The sequence below is a fragment of the Ahaetulla prasina genome, chromosome 1 (genome assembly GCF_028640845.1).
Source record: "Ahaetulla prasina isolate Xishuangbanna chromosome 1, ASM2864084v1, whole genome shotgun sequence".
In the NCBI taxonomy this organism is placed as follows: Eukaryota; Metazoa; Chordata; class Lepidosauria; order Squamata; family Colubridae; genus Ahaetulla; species Ahaetulla prasina.
This window is the reverse complement of record NC_080539.1, coordinates 194276400-194296333: the sequence shown is the minus strand read 5'-3', so window position 1 is coordinate 194296333 and position 19934 is coordinate 194276400. Positions and strand designations below refer to the sequence as shown.

The 19934-nt window shown below is 34.9% G+C and overlaps 1 protein-coding gene across 1 annotated transcript in view; it reads left to right on the top strand.

The window, feature by feature from the left end:
- UNC80 (unc-80 homolog, NALCN channel complex subunit) overlaps window positions 1-19934 on the top strand; it is a 303637-nt gene that overhangs the window by 60917 nt on the left and 222786 nt on the right. The window contains exons 20-24 of the mRNA XM_058184775.1: window positions 1714-1886; window positions 7119-7331; window positions 11477-11612; window positions 15172-15305; window positions 16112-16277. Of these exons, the coding sequence (XP_058040758.1) occupies window positions 1714-1886; window positions 7119-7331; window positions 11477-11612; window positions 15172-15305; window positions 16112-16277 (822 nt within the window). The remainder of the gene's footprint in view (window positions 1-1713; window positions 1887-7118; window positions 7332-11476; window positions 11613-15171; window positions 15306-16111; window positions 16278-19934) is intronic.

Sequence of the window (19934 nt, the reverse complement as noted above, 5' to 3'; positions counted from 1 at the left end):
TAACCACCTGAAGATGTATCACAAGCGGTGGGTTTCAGCAGGTTCTGGACAACCGGTAGCAGAAATTTTGAGTAGCGGAAAACTGGTAGTAAAAATTCTGACTGACCCTGCCCCCATCTATTTTCTGCCTCCCAAGTCCCAGCTGATCAGGAGGAAAAGAGGATTTTGCAGTAACCTCCTCCTGGATTGGGAAGGGAATTGAGATTTTACAGTATCCTGCCCCTGCCATGCCTACCAAGCCACCCCTACCAAGCATGCCATGCCCACCAAGCCACATCCACAGAATCGGTAGTAAAAAATTTTTGAAACCCACCACTGATCACAAGCATGATCTGAATAAAATGATAATGACATGGAATCATAGTTCTCTTGAAAATTGTACTCAAAGTGTATTCATCTATTGTCCTTTGTCAGATTAAAAAGCAATGAGCTGCTGCAAAGACCAGTCCTCTACTTTTTAGACTTTCATTAATGATAAAGGAGAAGAAGCTTTTATTAGATGTGCAAAAAATATAATGTTGGAAGGAATTAACAATAAATCAGAGAATCTAGATAAGATAGAGAAGGGGCAACAAAGATGACCAGAGACTAGAAACTAAGCCACATGAAGAAAGATTGAAGGAGTTGAGTATGTTTAACCTTGAGAAAAGATTTTTGAGGGAGATATGATAGCATTCAGTGTTTTTAAGTAGAGAATGGTTATCTGCCTGGAATGCTTACATTTTGATTCCTGCACTGATCAGCAAGATTGCCTTTTCCAGTTTTATGATTGTATGAATCAGTTATGCAGGAAATAACACAGAAAACAAGACTTACCCAAGTTGAGTTCTTTTTATAAATTACAAATTTTGACTCATCACTGAACATGGATATTAGCTTTTGTTAATATTTTTGTTTTCTATTTTATATGTATGATGGTTTGTTATGACTTTGTCTTATTCTCTCATGCTTCCTGAGATGGATCTGTCTGTTTTAAAAAGTTCTGATTAGTCAAAAAGTTGAATTTAATAAGTGCAAACTTTTACACAAAGTGAAGCTATTTTCTTAAGCATGAAATAATTTCTCTGTTATAATGATCAGTTATGATTGTGCCATCCAGATATATTTATTAATTATGCATGTCTTGTGTTTTCCCATAAAGGATCTTTAGTTTGGTACATGTCGTTCCTCATTTTAATACCAGCCATGCAATCTAGGTTATCTTCAAAGGTGACATAATCATGACCATTCATAAATCCAGAGAATATGGGTTGACTCCTGACCTCAACATGAAACTTCTTAGAACATCCTCATAACACCTCTTCTTGATAATCTGTGAACTTCCTGAACATTTAGCAACACTTCTCTCATTCACTAACCACAATGTCCCAAGGGTAGATTAAGCATAATTCACTTGTGGAAAGTTTTAAAATCAGTATTTTCACCCACTGTGATGAATTTTGGTCCAATGCACTCTTGCATAAGTCTTACCCATTTTTTCTGCTACTTAGGTGAGAGGAAAGTATGTCCTAAAGACTTCATAGAGTTTGTTGCAGTCATAGATACTCTGTATATATGCCTCTCTCGTTCTGTCATGCTTGATGCTCAAGGACAGGGCAGAACAATAGGAGACATTTGCTTCAGAATTGTCAGTAGACCCAATGAATGTTTAAACATCCATGGGGCTTTCTCTTTTCCCTCTCTCCCACCCTCCCTTTTGGATTTTCTTTTAAGGTTGCCAGACTTATGAAGATCATCTGGCTTCCAACCAAGAAGGAAACAAATGCAAGAACGTGGTGAATTTGGGAGCCATTCGACAAGGCATGAAGCGGTTTCAATTTCTCTTAAACTGCTGTGAACCAGGAACAATCCCTGATGCTTCTATTCTTGCAGCTGCTCTTGATCTTGTAAGTAAATGCACTCATTTATGGGTTCTGTTTGTAATACTGAAGACTCTGGTTTGTGCTAGAATATGGTAACTGCTGGGAGAGAGAAAACAACTAGAAAGGATGTGAATACTAATGCTAAGCACAATGACTAATAAATTATTTTTTTATCCATCTATAATTATGTCTTTCATTTTATTTGGATTTATGCTATGCTATTCCTAATGAAAACAATTCTTTTCTTATTCAAGGTCCACTTGTCACAACTCCACTTACTAAGCCTCTTATACACTTATGTCATTTATAACTCTGACTACAGTAATTCCACAGAGTTCAGTTGATGTTATCAATAATTAACACAAACCATAGCTATGAATCTCAAGTTATTCTCTGGAAGGTAAAGGGATAGCAATTTGAGGAAGTCTTCACTATATTCTGCTTTATGAATTATTTAAAGCCTGGGATTTGTAGATCCAAGGACTAAATAATCCACATCCTGCATAGATTGAAATCCAAAGAATCATTGTGCAAGCTATTTTTTGCTATTCTCTCATCTCATCCACCATTAATGCTCCTTGCCAATTGCTGATTTTACAGTGATTGCCAGTTAACATAGTTTTTTGATGTTTAAAACCTTTGGTGTTGCATGATATATTTTTGTAAGTAATTCTACCTATGCAGACATGTTCCCAATCACTAGCATTCTCAAGTCAGTAGTTCCTCAGGGATACTTTTTGACTTATTTCTCAAGTTCTATTATAGTTAGATTTAGTTCATTTGGGAAGACATTGGGAAAATAAGGTATGGATTTTCTCTTTTGTACCCCCATTCCTCCTGACTGTGCTTTTATTGCCTTCTGTGTAATTGTACCAGTAGTCTCACATCTCAAGACATTACAGTAAATAGTATAGAGGAGGCCTTAGTATAGAGTAGTAATATAGACATGCTGGCATGTCACAACCCTTCCTCCTAAACAAAAGAGTAACCATTCTCTATCTCTCACCACCACCACCACCACCACCAATCTAGGCCATCCTGAATAGCAGCACTGGAGGCTGGGCCTGAAGTTGAGGCCTAACACCAGTACTGCCATTCAAAAAGCTCACCTCAGAGTATTCTGGGAGACATTTTGGTTAAGGCACCAGACTAGAAACAGGTGAGGGTGAATTCTAGTCCCACTTTAGGCATGAAAGCTAGCTGGCTGACCTTGGGCCAGTCACTCTGTCTCAGCGCAACCCACCTCACAGAATGGTTGTTTGGGGAAAATAGGAGGAGGGAGGAATATTAGGTATGATATTCCCTGTCTTGAGTTATTTAGAAAGATAGGATAACAAACAAACAAACAAATAAATATCTCCCTGAGGCACATGAGCCTCAGTCACAATGTTCCTGTGGCTCCCCAGGATCTGCTGTAGACCACTTATCTTCAGGAAGTCTTCTCTTTCTGTTGATAGGCCACTATGGCCTACCAGAGGCGCTGCTGGATCAAATGAGGCCTTTGTTCTTGAAGGGGAACTGTGCAATCTCCGAAAACTACACAAAAGTGTACCCCATTCTCGTCAATTTTCAGAGGCTCCAGAGATTATGCAAGAGCACAGCCCGTTCTCCTGCAGCCTTCACAGCCTTCAAAAATTATGCGAGAATGAGGCATGCTTTCTAGAGTAGTTGTTGGGTGGCATGTCATCTTTGACACTTGTCATAGTTTCACCATATTCTTTGGACATTTGTGAATTCTCTGGACATTCAGTCTCTTTGTTTCAGGAAAGCAACTAGACTTTCCTTCTACTCTCTTTCTCTGCCTTAATTTCATGTTGCCTTTACATGTGGACAGCCATAAAACACACACATACACATCAATATCTATAGAAGAGTTTCCAGAAGATTCACTAAAGAAACCCTCTGCAAGTCTCCTGGTATGAAAACCTCCCCACCCACATTTTTGATTACTTTATATTTTTCTTACAGAATACTTTTTTCTGATTTAGAACCTTGTTTTTCAGTGCCTAGGAGAATGTTCATCAATAGGAGCCTCATTGGTACAACCACCCACTCTATGAAGAAGCAACAACAATTATTTGTGAGGGGCAAGGGGAGAGGCACATGCCTAATTCCTCTCCTTGCATGTACAGGTGACATCTTACAAGTGTCTGAAGAGGGCTAGTGCTTAAGTGAAATCCTTATGAACAAAGCCACTTCTGGGATATTGGTATCCCTGGTCACATTATGATTGTCCTTTCTTTCTGCAATACAGAATAAGAGGTTCCATTCTTATGCATATACCTAGAAAATGTCAGCAGGAGGAATTCAGACCTTCTGTTTTCAAGGGAACATGTTACATAGGGAGGCAAACATCTGTTTCCCAGACTCCAAGACCTTGTGTTTTTTTCTGTAAGCACTTTCTGTGGGATCCCTATATCCACCCAGAAGGCTGCTTGTTTCATTCCAAGCTGATTCTCATTAACTCCAATAAATGCTGCAATTCTCTCAGGAACAATATATAAGTCCGCATATTCTGAAGCATGAATTGCAAATTAACTTTAACTTTCCTAATGACAATCAACTCTTTCCCCCCTCCTAAATTCTGAAGTTTTTCTCTATCCTTTGATCTACATGTTCAATTCATTATTCAGAAACTTTTTGCCATTATATGAAGCTGTCAAAGAAAATGGTGATTTTTATGTTATTGTTTTCACCATCTTTCAGCTACATTGTACAAATACTGTAATAGCAGCAGGAGGCAGCTATATAAGCAAATTATGAGGAAAATGTGCATCTTATTTTGAATTTTGCAACCGTGCATTGCTTTGTTTCTGTGGACAATGAAAGTGGTAACTTATGGTTCTTTTCAGCTATGCAGCTTGTGGCTAATTCATTTCTCTTCATTTGTGATGTGTTTCTCTGTGGTGTGAATTCATCTTTATCCATTCTGTCAAACATCTTCATCTTTCTCTTGCTGCTTCTTCAGATTGCTCTGGGCATAAGGTAAGCTACTGCAATGCCTTTGCATAATGTTCTGAGATTCAGCATGTTGACTTTAAGTGTAATATGGATAACATTTGTTTCATATGAATTTGAGCCAACAGAAAGCTATATCATGGATCCTCAATTGAGATAAGGCTTGAGGCATTAGATGTAGCTGAAAGCTCTTGCAATAAAGGTCTGAGGGCTGATGTTGCCTTTAGAATTATAGAGAACAGCCAAGCATTCCATTCAAAACTATGTTCAATTGAACAGATGTGTCTACCTCTCATTTGTTAGAAAAAGCAGACATGACTCCCTCACAGTCCGCTTTGGATCTGTGGGAGATCGATTTGCATTCAGAGTTCAGATTCATTTTCTCCATTTAATTTTAAAATTCCACATTACTTAAACTTTTAAATGCATAAACATTGGTAGTTGCAGATTCGATTGGTGAGCTAATATGGGCTGGCTCAACACAGAATTGTAGGTATAATGGCCTCTTTGGGTTGCATAACATAATAGAAGAGTAAATATAAACAATAATTAATTTTATATTTATAAAAATATAAACATTAAACTCACTCTTCATCTTACTGCAGCTAAGGAGGTATAAGAGGAAAGAATCTTTTGTATTTGCCCTTGTTTGCTCCAGTGAAATTAGTTAACATGAAACAAGATGGGGGGGAGGGATCAGCTTTTTTGGCGGGAAGAAGGAAATTTGTATGTCAGTCAGGGAAGCTTAGTGGAAAAAATGAAATTTAATGATTATTTACAGTGTGAGTTCTTGTATTAATTAAATAATACTGATTCCCACTTGGTAATAGCTACATAAAAATGCAGGGCTCAGTTGGATATATGTATGAAAGCAGAAAAATCTGCCATCACGTTGTTTGGATTAAGTAACGAAGACCTGCAGCACAATTAGTACTGTACATATAGGAAACTGGATTATGTGATTGTTTGGTGTGATGTGAATAAGACCGAGATTCTTCTTCTCCCCATGTGTGCTGTGTAATTATGTGTTGCCTTGGCTGTGCCATAGTTTGAACTGAGCTCCACACATTTGCCAGTTATAGATTTACTTGCAAATTAAATTGTGCAAATTTTGAAAAAAAAAATCTCTATGGATTATAGAGATTGGAGAAAAATCCTTCCGTTTACAATTTAATCTGAAGTTACCTAATTTGTGTTTCCTAGAACTATACACAAAATAGAATGTGAAATATTTTAATAACAACATTTTTCCAGATTATTCGTTTTTGTTTTTGCTTTATGAACAGGAACAAAAAGTCATGCTAAAATGTGCATAGTGGTGGAAATAATGTTCCAAAGCTGATTATAACTGAAATATTATTTGAAAATATATATGTTTTGGAAAGTATGAACAAAAATGTTTATATATGCATTTGAAAATGCAAATTAATTTTCACATTACCTTTAATTAATAAATAAATCCAGACATGGGATATTACAAATTAACTTTCAGCAGACAGATTAGTCCCTCTGTAATAAAAGAAGGAAGGGAGAATAACCAAAATAGCTTTTGTTGTACTGACAAATTATGAATTGGTATAACATTGGAATAAACTAATCTAATATTTCATTATCGAGGTTTGATACTTTTTATTAGTTTTATTGTTTTAAATGTGGTTTTATATTCTGTAAGCCACCTTGAGTTGTCATGGGCAAATAGGCAGAAATATAAATCCAATAAATAAATCAAAATAAATAAGTGATAGCCCAAACGTGAGTCTGAAATACTACACGTATTAGAGCTAAATCCCTACAAAAATGTTTAGATGACCAGAATAGTTTGTGAAATTTTCATTTTTATAGATTCTCATGTTTCTTACAAACAAATATATTAAAATTTATTGTTACTCTTTTCCTTGATTTATTTGTAGCAATCTCATTTATATTTAGTATAAAAATTTTAGTATATTTTTAGTATCCTGTCCTTTAATATCTCTTAGAATGCCAATTATTGTTTTAGAAAATATTTTTTTCTTGAAAAAGCTTTGTCCCATAACACATTGTCTTTTACAGTTTTAGATGTACCTCATATCAATACATTTTGAAACTTAAGTGCTAAAGGAGCCTGCCCTTATTAACTGATAAAAAGCCTGATAGGTCCAAGTCATCTATGATATTTGCTTCATTTACCTTTGTTTGAAACAGCATTGTACATTTTCTTATTAAAATAAAAATAAAACCTGACCCCCCTGAGTCTTTACACTGCTTTTTTCAACCTGCTAGCTTTCATCTTAAGGATATTCTGGTAATGCATTTTAGGAGGCACCAGTGGTGGCGAGGGCGGCCCTTTTCTTGGAATGTGCTCGCTTTGTGCACCGCTGCAACAGGGGCAACTGGCCAGAATGGATGAAGGGGCATCATGTGAATATTACTAAGAAAGGCCTTTCTCGTGGACGCTCTCCAATCGTGGGGAATAAACGAAACCAGAAGTTACAGTGGAATGCAGCCAAGCTCTTCTACCAGTGGGGGGAAGTAAGTTTCAGTTCTTCCTCTCACCTTCCCTCCCTCCTTCTCTTACCAGTCAGCAATATCAAAGTTCTGTCCTGAATAATCTATGAGCTTTCTGATCTATCTTCTTAAAGTTTTGTTAGACAAACATTTTAAGTAGTCTAACAAGGTTACTTAAATGATTCCACTTTTCTGCATGAAAAGTGATCAGTTAAGATCAATGGCTCAGGTTCTTTTCCAAGTTTTTCTACTATTAAAAAGAAACAAGATTTGTTCAGACAGGCTTTGTCGTTCTAAATGTTTTGTTTTTACACCCTCTCCACAGCAATGAAACAAGCTCAATTTTCTGTTTTATTTAGTAAGTTATTCATAGAGCTACAAGTTACTGTCAAAAATTAATTAAAAATGCAATACAAAAGTTTGGTCATTGCTTTTGCCTTAGGCACACCATTTTTCATTGGGGACAATAACATTTATCCAATATACAGGGCTGTGGAAAGGATTATAAAAAATATGGACTTTCAGGGAAGCAAAGGCAGACTTAAAATAGTTTTGGTTTTTTTGTATATGTTTTATTTACAGTTTTTCTTTAACAATCAACATTTTTTGTGGACAATGTAATGACAGGGTTGACATATTTTTCACATAGTGCTCACAGTAACACAATTACATATGCAGAATTTTTATCTTCCAACTTCTAGTCTTAAACTGCTCATTATAATCATAATGTATTCCTTTATGTATTGATTGATATTACACTAATATTTTCCCAATTTATCATTCAGTATTCCACCACATTTTCAATATCTCAACTTTCTTTAAATACCAATAAAACCAGTTGTCAATAAAATTTAATCAGTTCCAAGATTATATCTCTAAGTCCCCTGAATTTATAATCCTTGAAAACTATATTTTCCAATATATTTTTACATCTTGTTGATCATAATAATGCCTAGTCTTCCACCTACTAATCTTAATGTATCTGTATTTATAATAAATTCCATTATATGTCTATATATGTGTGTGTGTGTGTGTGTGTGTGTATTTGTTTTCTGAAAACAAATTTTTGAAAACCAAAGACCTACATACACACACACACACACACACACACACACACACACACACACACACTACTATTTTCCCAGTTTAAGCTTTCCACTTATTTCTATTGTTAGTATATTGCAAAATATTATATCTCTATCCATCATCTCTCAGCCTTTTTAGAATTTCATAATTGATTGATTTTGTAGTTATTCTTTTATGTTTCCCTCTTGGAATCCTATATATCTTTCTAGCATTTTTGCACAGATTAATTATTTCCTCTGTCTTACCCTTTATTTCCTTCTGCTGCATCTTTTGAATACCCATCCATGACCCTTTCATTATTTTTGAAATATCTTCTTTTTTCCCCTTCTCTATTCTGTTATAAGCTCTTAGAGTACTGTCTATTTGATTTTTAGTATTTATTATTGCTATCTTTTCAGTATTTTTACCTGCTTTTAACTTATTTTTATCTTTTTGTATTTTATTTTGCGTTGTCCCTTCCACCACTCCTTCTAATTTCTCAGCTAACTTCTGTATATTATATTCATTTTTTCCCACCATTTGTTGAAAGATTTGTACTTTCACGACTTTATCTTTAAACATTCCCACTAACTTCTTATAATTCTTTGTAGCTATTTCTAGCATTTCTTCATAGAACTTTATTGTCTTCTGCTGGATCATTTTGTAACAAATTAATATGCCTCTAACGTCCCAATATATCAATATCTGAAAACTCCAGAAAAAAAATCACATATTAATAATAGAATAGAATTTTATTGGCCAAGTGTGATTGGACACACAAGGAATTTGTCTTGGTGCATATGCTCTCAGTGTACATAAAAGAAAAGATACGTTCATCAAGGTACAACATTTACAACACAATTGATAGTCAATATATCAATATAAATCATAAGGATTGCCAGCAACAAGTTATAGTCATACAGTCATAAATGGAAAGAGATTGGTGATGGGAACTATGAGAAGATTAATAGTAGTGCAGATTCAGTAAATAGTTTGACAGTGTTGATGGAATTATTTGTTTAGCAGAGTGATGGCCTTCGGGAAAAAACTGTTCTTGTGTCTAGTTGTTCTGGTGTGCAGTGCTCTATGGCGTCGTTTTGAGGGTAGGAGTTGAAACAATTTATGTCCAGGATGCGAGGGGTCTATAAATATTTTCATGGCCCTCTTCTTGATTCGTGCAGTATACAGGTCCTCAATGGAAGGCAGGTTGGTAGCAATTATTTTTTCTGCAGTTCTAATTATCCTCTGAAGTCTGTGTTTTTCTTGTTGGGTTGCAGAACCGAACCAGACAGTTATAGAGGTGCAAATGACAGACTCAATAATTCCTCTGTAGAACTGAATCAGCAGCTCCTTGGGCAGTTTGAGCTTACTGAGTTGGCGCAGAAAGAACATTCTTTGTTGTCCTTTTTAATGATGTTTTGATGTTAGCTGTCCATTTTAGATCTTGCGATATGATAGAACCTAGAAATTTGAAGGTTTCTACTGTTGATACTGTGTTGTCAAGTATTGTGAGAGGTGGAAGTATGGAAGGGTTTCTCCTAAAGTCTACCACCATTTCTACGGTTTTGAGTGTGTTCAGTTCCAGATTGTTTTGGTTGCACCACAAGGCTAGTCGTTCGACCTCTCGTCTATATGCGGATTCGTCATTGTCTCGAATGAGACCAATCACTGTTGTGTCATCTGCGAACTTCAGTAGCTTAACAGATGGATCATTGGAGATGCAGTCATTGGTATACAGAGAGAAGAGAAGTGGGGAGAGCACACAGCCTTGGGGGGCCCCTGTGCTAATTGTACAGGTATTTGATGTGATCTTGCTTAGCTTCACCTGCTGCTTCCTGTTTGTTAGGAAGCTTGTGATCCACTTACAAGTCTGTTCCGGTACCTGTAGCTGGTTTAGCTTAGTTAGAAGAATGTCTGGAATGATGGTATTGAATGCTGAACTAAAGTCTACAAAAAGGACCCTTGCATAGGTCTTTGGAGACTCAAGATGTTGTAGGATGTAGTGCAGAGCCATATTAACAGCATCATCTGTTGATCTGTTTGCTCGGTATGCAAATTGCAAGGGGTCTAACAGCGGATCCGTGATGGTTTTCAAGTAGGAAAGCACTAGCCTTTCAAAGGTTTTCATGACTACAGATGTTAGAGCAACTGGTCTGTAGTCATTCAGTTCCTTGATGGTGGGCTTCTTTGGCACTGGGATGATGGTAGAGCGTTTGAAGCAAGAAGGAACATAACACATCTCTAGTGATTTATTGAAAATATGGGTGAAGATGGGGGCCAATTGGTCAGGCACAGACCAATGAAAAAAATGAAAAGAAAGAAACTTTGGGGACACTATTTAAAGGGATTAAAAATCAAGATTCTTAAAAGCAAAGGGAACGAATACAAAGTTGGATTATTTGATCAAGGACAAAAGTATATATTATTTCTGGTAGCTTTTAATGGATTTTTCTTTAATTAAGAGGCTTTAAACATTTGTTTATAGATAAGATGTGGAAAAAAGAGAACTACTATGGTATTTTCAGAAAAAGTGATAAATTACTGTGTTAAAAATAAAGGAATATAAAGTTAGTTTAACTCTTAATGGACTTTTGCTTACAACTATGAATAACAAAGCTTTAAAATTGTTTATAGATAAGAGATGAGATATGGGAAGAGATCTTATATTGCTGTATCAGATCTGATATATTTCTGAAACTATTTATACTTGTCTTGCTTGAAGCAGGAAACCATTTCTTCATATATTTCCCCCCTTTTTTTCCTTCTTGCCCTTTTTATTTTTCTCTTTATTTTTTATATTATTCTTAGTTTGTATTAGTTTTTTATCTTTGGATCTGTAAATTTTAATAAAAATGATTATACCTGGTATATAAAAAAGAAAGGATAACAGCAGGATGCTAGATTTGTTGAAGCATTTTGAATATTGTAAAGTATTATATAAAAGCTCTACTTTATTGTGGTATTTTTCCCAGATTTTTTTTAATGACATATATAATCAACATGGATACAAAAGAGGTTTTTATTTGCAAACTTCAACATCACAATTGACATTTTCTTCTTCAAGAAACCTTTATGACCCTTTCTTAATTCCATACTTTTGGCAGGCAATTGGAGTCCGTCTCAACGAACTTTGCCATTCTGAGAGTGAGAGTCCGGCCAATCTGCTGGGCCTCATTTATGATGAGGAGACCAAGAGGAGGCTGAGAAAGGAGGATGAGGAAGAAGACTTTTTAGATGACAGTAAGGAGACTCCCTTTACTACAAGAACCCCCACTTGTAAGAACCTCTCCTTTAGGAACACTTATTCTTTATTCTTTTTCTTTTTTCTTTTAAAAATTTCTTTTTTTGGTTCCCTTTCCACCCACAGTGTTTCACCACATTTCCTCTTTTCTTCTTCGACTATCTGAATCTTGCTCTAATGCATTATATAGTAGTTTGGTGCATTAAAAAATGAGAGGGGGAAGAAATAATCAGATGTGTTGCCTTTTATATAAATAAAAATGTAGCCACCTGCAGAATCTTGTGGACCTAGTTGGGTGCATCTTCTCATCTGCATCCAATAATTACTTCCAGTAGCTCAGTAGAACCTAGACAAACTTTTAACTCGGATAGTGTAGCTATCTACTTCAGTGGTGGGTTGCTACCAGTTCTCCCTGGATCAGGCGAACTGGTAGCAGCGGCGGTGGGAGGCTCCGCCCACCTGCCCAGATGTCTCTGTGCTTGTGCAGAACCATCGCGCATGTGTGAGCGTGTGCGCCCACAGGCAAACCAGTAGCAACTGAAATTGAAACCCACTACTGATCTACTTGAATCTGCACTGACATTTACTGGGGATTGAGAATGCAGACCTGAAATTTCAGTTTCCAATATGATCCATTTTTGTTTTTTACATTTATTTTTAAAAAGTCTGTGCTCAGAGCAGTGTACACAGCAAAACCTAAAGATTTATAACAATAGTAATAAAATAAAAATTACAATAGTATTGATCAACATAGATAGATACTAATTTCTAACATCCCCAAAATGGGTTTCTCCTTGTACCAAATTTTTACTTCTTTACAAAAACTCATTAGGTAGGAGGTATTTTATATCTTTATATCTCAGAAAAGAAGTGCCACCATGAAGAATGTACTGCTATGGGTCTCCAGGGTGGGGTGTGTGTGCTTGCATTAGGGCCACACTTACCTGACTAACAGATTTACTTCTGAGTACACAGTCTTAGAAATAACCAGGTCATGTGAGATTTTTAAAGGTAACCACAGCACATGAATTGCACCTGGAAACTGAGCTGTTCCCTGTGCAATTTTTGGAATGGAAGTGTGATGTGCAGATCTTGGAGTGCCCATTACTCCATGAGCCATAGCATACTAAACCAGCTTAAATTTCTGAATGTTCCTTAGAGGCCAGCTCAGTGTAGAACTAAATGGGTTAGATTATACTGCATTAATCCAAATTGTGCAGAGGTGAGATTTCACAAAGCCTTAAACTACCCATTTTCTCCCTTAAATGTTTGCCTGTCGTGAGAAAATAGGCCCCAGGTTTGTGTGGGTTTCAGATTTTTTTTCAAAAAGTGCTATGCACGACTTACGCTTCTGCTAGCCATTCTATTGTCCTCTAACTCCACCAGAACTTGTAAAAAAAAGGGAGTTCTTTTAGATGATATCCATCTGTTAAATGGAAAACTAGAAAGCAGGCTAAATGAAAAGATTTAAATTAGAGGTAAAATATTCATCTGTAGAATTTTTTGGTTTTTTTTTAATGGTAAACAGATTCTAGAAAAACCTTTCCCAGTCATCTATATTTCAAAATGGGGGACTCTCACATTCAGAACTCACAATAAGAAGTTACTAATACTTCCATGTCAGAAGCACCAAAGTGCTTTTGTGGTGAAAGGATTTGCTGGTGACATCCCCATTGCCCTGGGCACACCCAGGTGGGGGCTCCTTTTGTATCCCCATGAAGTTGCCACTAAAGTGGTACCCATTTATCTACTAGCGGCGCATGAGATGGGAGCTAACCCTGAGCAATGGGTCTCAAACACAGGGCTGTCAATTGTCAGCCCAGTTTTCAACCTTGTAAGCCACCCCACTCCTTAGTAAGGAATTAATTGGCTATCTTGATTGGTAACCATGCTAGTTGTAGACGAAGACATCTGCAGGTCATTTGGTTAAGGAAATCTATGTTTTAATATTATGCAATGTAGCAATTAATATCACACAATTATTTAAAATGGCAAGAAGACTGTATGTTAACACTTTTATAAATCAGCACAGACAAGTAGACCGTGACACTACAATTGTGTCAACAAAATGTAGGTCAGTCTAACAGAAAAAAAATGTTTCAAAATATCATCTACATGTTTGTCTACTGTAATACATTGATTTATATGTGTGTGTATTTGTAATGGTGTTTTTCTTCCCCTCTAAGCATGCTATCCATTAGAGTTTCTTGTGATTTTTTTGGATTTACTCTGTAAATATAAGTTCTAAGAACATATAAGGCATCTAATATTTGGATAGAACAGATTGGGGGCATCTTATTTCAGTTACCAATGGCAATATATTGGTTCTTAACCTTGCTCATATACAGCCTGAACCTTTTTATGCCTGTCAGTTGTCTAGAATGGTTCTGCTAGTTGTATGGCTAAATAAATAAATAAATAAGAAAATATGCATATGTGTACATGTACACATATAAGGACTTTCTATACCTCGCTGCAGGTTAGAGTTAATGGGATTAGGAAAGTGCTTTACAGTGAAGGAATTAGAGGAAGAAGAATTTGTAAATCAGAGAGGAATGGGACTCCAATATATAACACATGTATGACTGAATTTTAATTCTGTCATTCAGAAATTCTGTAACATTTCATAATTTTATTTTGATAGTTAAAAGGAATAGAGAATTGGCTCACTTGCTATTAAGATATACAGTAGCTGCAGAGAGGCATTATAGAGCTTCTTAAACCAGCAAGAACAGCCCAGTGCTAGTCATTCCTTTGTTCCAGTTGAAAGCTTTTACAGGAAATAATTTTGATTATGTTTTCAATTGTGTAACTTTCATCTTCTTGATCACTTTGTTATCAAGTGGTGTATTTGAAATTGCACTGGAATTTGAGATTACACTGGGATTTGCTTAAATTCCTTCTGTAGTCTAGCCTTTAGAGGAGCGACTAATACCGTTAATGATGAAGAAAGAAAAGGTGGAAAGAAATGTAGATTTTATAATTGTATCAAGTATGTATCAAGGCTGAAACTAAATATGACATGTAGCTTCACAAGCTTTTTCCCCTATAATTTTTCAAACAAACAACAATTGCTGTTTTTCTTTCATGTAACAAAATTAACAATACAGAGAGCAGCAGGGGCAAGTTAGGATTAATCTGCCACCAAATAAAACACACTTTTATTCCTCTCAAACTGAATCTCTAGAGAGTGCATTAGTTAAAGGGGGAAATAATGGAAAAATAGTATAAGAGTGTGTCATTTTTAAAACAAATCTGAATTATGAGGTGAAGAGTTCTTAGGGAAACTTCATTTATAAGAATCATATCTTTGAGATCATTGCAGTGGTACTGTTGTTGAGGTATCATAAATCACAGTGAATATGAAACAATACTGAAGCTAAATGTGATTGTCACATTTCCCTCCTTCCCCCCCAAAATAGAATAATCATGCAACATATTGTTCCATACACAGTTTGCATTATGTACTATGTCTGGTGGTGTCCATTTTTTTAGAATGATCTTTTTTCTTTGCTGCTCTTTTTTTGTAACAGAACATATGTATATTTTCTTTTTTAGGTACAGTAAATCCCACCAAATGTTGTTGTCCTTTTGCTCTGAAGATGGCAGCATGTCAGCTTCTTCTAGAGATCACCACTTTTCTTCGAGAGACCTTTCCCTACATGCCCAGGCCACGTACTGAACCTCTTGTGGTAAGTGAGAGGAAGGGATGGATCTGGGATATAAAAGGATAAAGTTGCAGAAGTGGGGAAGGTCTGGGTAGGACAGGAAACCAAAAACCAATTGTATAGCTAAAGAATGTATTGATGAGACAGAGTGAAAATATGATATCTAAAATAGCCAGTGATTTGGTCATAGGTCTCGGGGGGAAAAAAAGATTTCTCAAGATGGATGGATGGCAATTTAGTCCAACCATTCTTAACATTCTTTAGTTTAGATACACAGAGGTCTCTTTAGGAGCAGCAAGTGGTGGCGATATTCACTCTTTAGAAGTAGCAAGTGGTGGCGAGCAAAATATAAAAGCAGCTTCTTACTGTTGCTCTGAAAGCTCTGCCTATTTCTATGTCCTTTGTGAATATCTCATGCTCATAAAAAAGAGACAAAGCTTGTGTCACAATGTTGTAATACTGTTTTTGTATTATTGACAAAAGTTTTGGACCCTATTTGATAATATTTGTTGCAGCATGAAAATCACTGAGAACAAATTGGATTGTTTGTTGGCTATTTCTATTTAATCTTTAGAGCAACTTCCCCTGAAAATATTTTGTAATAGAATTATAAGAGCAGCATATAAAAACCAGTTATAAAATCAATTATCTTCAGTCTAGCCTACTTCCTTCTTGGGTTCACTGGAAAACAATAGGATAAAATCTAATGCAACGTTTATATTTCCTTCTCAATTTGAACTCTTTCTTGCTTCAAGAGTTCAAAAACTTGAAGGTCCATTTTATTTATACACTTGCTCGTCATAGACTTTTATGTTTATATACTATTATAGGATCTGGAGAGTTGCAGGTTGCGTTTGGACCCTGAAATGGATCGACACAGGTATGAGAGGAAGATCAGCTTTGCTGGGGTTTTGGATGAAAATGAAGATTCAAAAGATTCGTTACACAGCAGCAGTCATACCTTGAAGTCTGATACAGGTTGTGAAGAGAAGAAAGGTTTGTTACCTTGTGAAGCTTTTGTTTTATTGCAAACTTTAATGTCACTGTGCACAGCATGTCCTTATTTCCTCCAAAATAATATTAGAGTACACTAAGCTGAATCAAAAATGTTTGTATTTAGATGTATTTTTGGTACTTTAGTTTCGATATTATTAGTTCCATATTTGAACAGTGGTAAGACTCTTATTTGGATGGAATTGTTGTGCCTAGATATAGTCTCCGCCTCCTCCTCCTCCTCCCCCTCCCCCTTTTTCAGAGTTGTTATTTTTAATTCTCTAATGCAAATTGCTGTAAAAGGATTGTTGCCATGAGATAGATAATTTAAATAAATTAAATACCTCTGTCAGTTTTTGGCGTACAAAAAAGCATGTTTGTCTGTGCTGGATTATAGACAAATTTAATAAGTAGTAAGTAATAAGTAGACATTGATTGCATCAACATATTAATGTTTAAAGTACTTTAATTAAGTACTTTAATGTTTTGCTTTATATATGAAAGAGCCAGAGGCTCATGTATATGCATTTAAAAATAATTCAGTATCTTGCTCCCTCTAACTTAAACCAAAATTACAATATGCTTAAAACTCATATGCCATGTGGCTCTTGTTTGCTAATTCCAAAATGTGATGTGTAATTTCAAAGCTTAGATTTCCGTGTTTACTACCGGCAGTAGAATATTTCTCATTGTAATGCTATCTCATGCATAAAAACAACCACTATAAAACTATTTTAATATTTAAGAGTTTCAATCCAAAATAGTCAATAGCTATTTAATTTATTATTGCATATTGTAAATAACAGCCTAACCTATCAATATGACAGAGTATAACTCCTAAAGTACACTGTTCTCTTTTTTGTACTTACAAAATGAAAAAAAATATTTATATAACAGTAGTTTTAAAAAGATAAGGTTCTATGATTTACAAAACTATGATAAACTATAAGTTAAATGACGAAGAAACAAATCGTATTATTTGGTTGATTCCTGAGTCCTGGCTGATTCCATTACATGGGAAATTGCCACAGATTTAATTTTTCATTTTTGGTATTGTGTTTGTTCCTTTTCTGAATATTGAAGTTTATATACTTGATGTATACGATTGTTCTGACAGTTGTATTTCCTATGAGGAGATTGGACTCTACTTTGGAATATACAACTAGTCCTAAATCTACTTCCTTAGCAGACAAAATAGTAATGGGATACATTCAGTTATATTTGGACATTTAAGTTGCATAAGGCTGCTATAGCACCACAATTCTCAATATAATTATGTGAAAATAGGAATCAGTGGTATATGAAAGTGGTTGGGGAAGATATTTTTAGGAAGGTACTAATTTCATCAACAGAACTGGTAAGAATAATCTAAAACTCTTCATAAAGAATATTTATTTATTTAATTTATTTATTAAATTTATACTCCATGCATCTCACCACCAAGAGTGACTCTAGATGGCGTACAGTGCATATCCTTCCTGGAAGTTGCTGCATAGGGAGTCCTAAACTTACAACATTAATTGGGACTGGAATTTCCAGTACTAAGTGATGCGGTTAAGTGAGGGTGTACAAGAAGCGCCAGTCGGGAAGGGGATTCTAATTGTAACAACTATTCAGTGCTATTGTAACTTCAAATAGTTGCTTAATGAATGTTTGCAAGTCAAGGATTGCCTGTAATATGTGTCTTGGTATTTCTGTACCAGGGAAGTGCCTCTGCTGATGTGTATGCACATGGCAACCCTTTTTTATTGTATCTGTGCATTAGCAATGCCTGACAAATATTGATAAAGCGGCACCAAATGTTAATTCTTCCCTTTAAATGTGTCCATATGAATGTATCTCTTGTTGCCCATTCTCAAGCATGAATTTAAATAAGATATGGTCTTCCCAGAAAACTTATTGAAAGTGACAAAAGAATCTTTTTTAAAGTAGCATATACATTAATCTCATTTTTAATTTATTGTTTTACTGTATGTTATTCTGTTCATTTGTTAGTGGTTTAAAAGTATGTTGTGTAAAATTGACTCATAATTTATAGAAAAATGTTTCCTGATCTCTGTGTTAACAGAATTGTATATATGTTTTTTCTACGTTCCATTTTCATAGATATATCCTTAGTTAAAGCATTGACAAAAATCAAAACAAACCTGGGTGTTTATATACAGTGTGTGTATATATCTATATCTACATATCTATATCTATATCTATATATATATATATCACAACATTTAATTATTGATTATAGCTTATTACACTAATTAATTACAAGTATGCCAGAAGATGTCAACATTAAAAACAGAAATAACAATTAAACTTTGAATAATACAATACAATCAAATAAATCAGCCAGTGAAAACATAATATAAATATATTAAAATCACAGTAAAAGCAGTGTTAATGATTTTGAAAAAAGGGTTAACACATTTTCCCTTATAAAAACTTTACTCAAAAGTTAATTCTATATTATATATGGCATAGGCAATTTTTCTGTTCCAGAATAGATTGTAAATCTTGGGTTGAACATGTCTGAAAGGCAATGGAATGTGACCAAATAGACTTTTTAAATTTGACCGAGGTCATTTTGAATGGGATTTATTAGTATCAAAACTACAGATATGGATACAAATTTCATACAGGAACAAAGGTTTTATTTGTAACTTCCACAAAACTGGTATCTGGTTTTCTAACAAGTTAAAAAAATCTATCTGGAAACAATAAACATTTCCCCCCTTTTATTTCTTTATCATTATATTTAATAATAGGTTTTTAAAATTAACTTAAATTAGGCTGAAACAATTGATCAGAATTAAAATCTGTTATTGATTGCATACATTGACTATTGTAGCTAAGCACAGCTTGAATTTCTGTGCTGAGTTTTAACGGATCATGGAATTAAAATCATATATGCAGAAGACAGATTTAAATAGGTTAAATAATGATTTCCTCTTTATTGGAAACTATAATTGATACAGCAGCTGCATCTAAAAAAGAGCAATGAATGTTCCTTAACAGTGCCCAAATACCTATTAATGAGAAGACGAAATCATCTTTGTGGTCAAAGACCAATACATAATTAAACTCAGCAGTATAAAGCAGACCAGGTTACAAATATATATAAAAAGAACCACTATATAAAGAACAAAATTCAATAATTATGTCACTGGAAATGTGCCAATGGAATTACTGTTGTGTTTGGCATTGTTTAAAACAAGGTTTTCATTCTCTCTCTTTTCAGGAGGGGGGTCAGGAACAACAACAACAATGTATTTTAAAGAATTTTTAGAATGGATGAAAAAGAAATCTATAACTCCTTTTGTTCCTATTCAAAATTCAGTGAAACTTCTGTGGAATACAGCCTAAATGATACTGTTGCTGTTTGACATAATAAATTATTCTCCTTTCTTCTTTTCATTCTTCCTCTATTCCTTTTTCCCCTTCCTCTTCTTCTGGCTTCTGTAACTGATTCTAATACTGTAATATGTATTTTAGAAGTAGTTTTCTATTACAGGAATCCTTTGCCTGCATTTTGGTTAGAACTTAATCATAGAAACAACAACAACAACATGTTTGTAGAACATTAAAAATTACAAGATGTATTCGGGTGTAAGTTTTAAAATACCAAGTAGATTTTTAAAGTTATTCTTAATTGATGCATCCAAT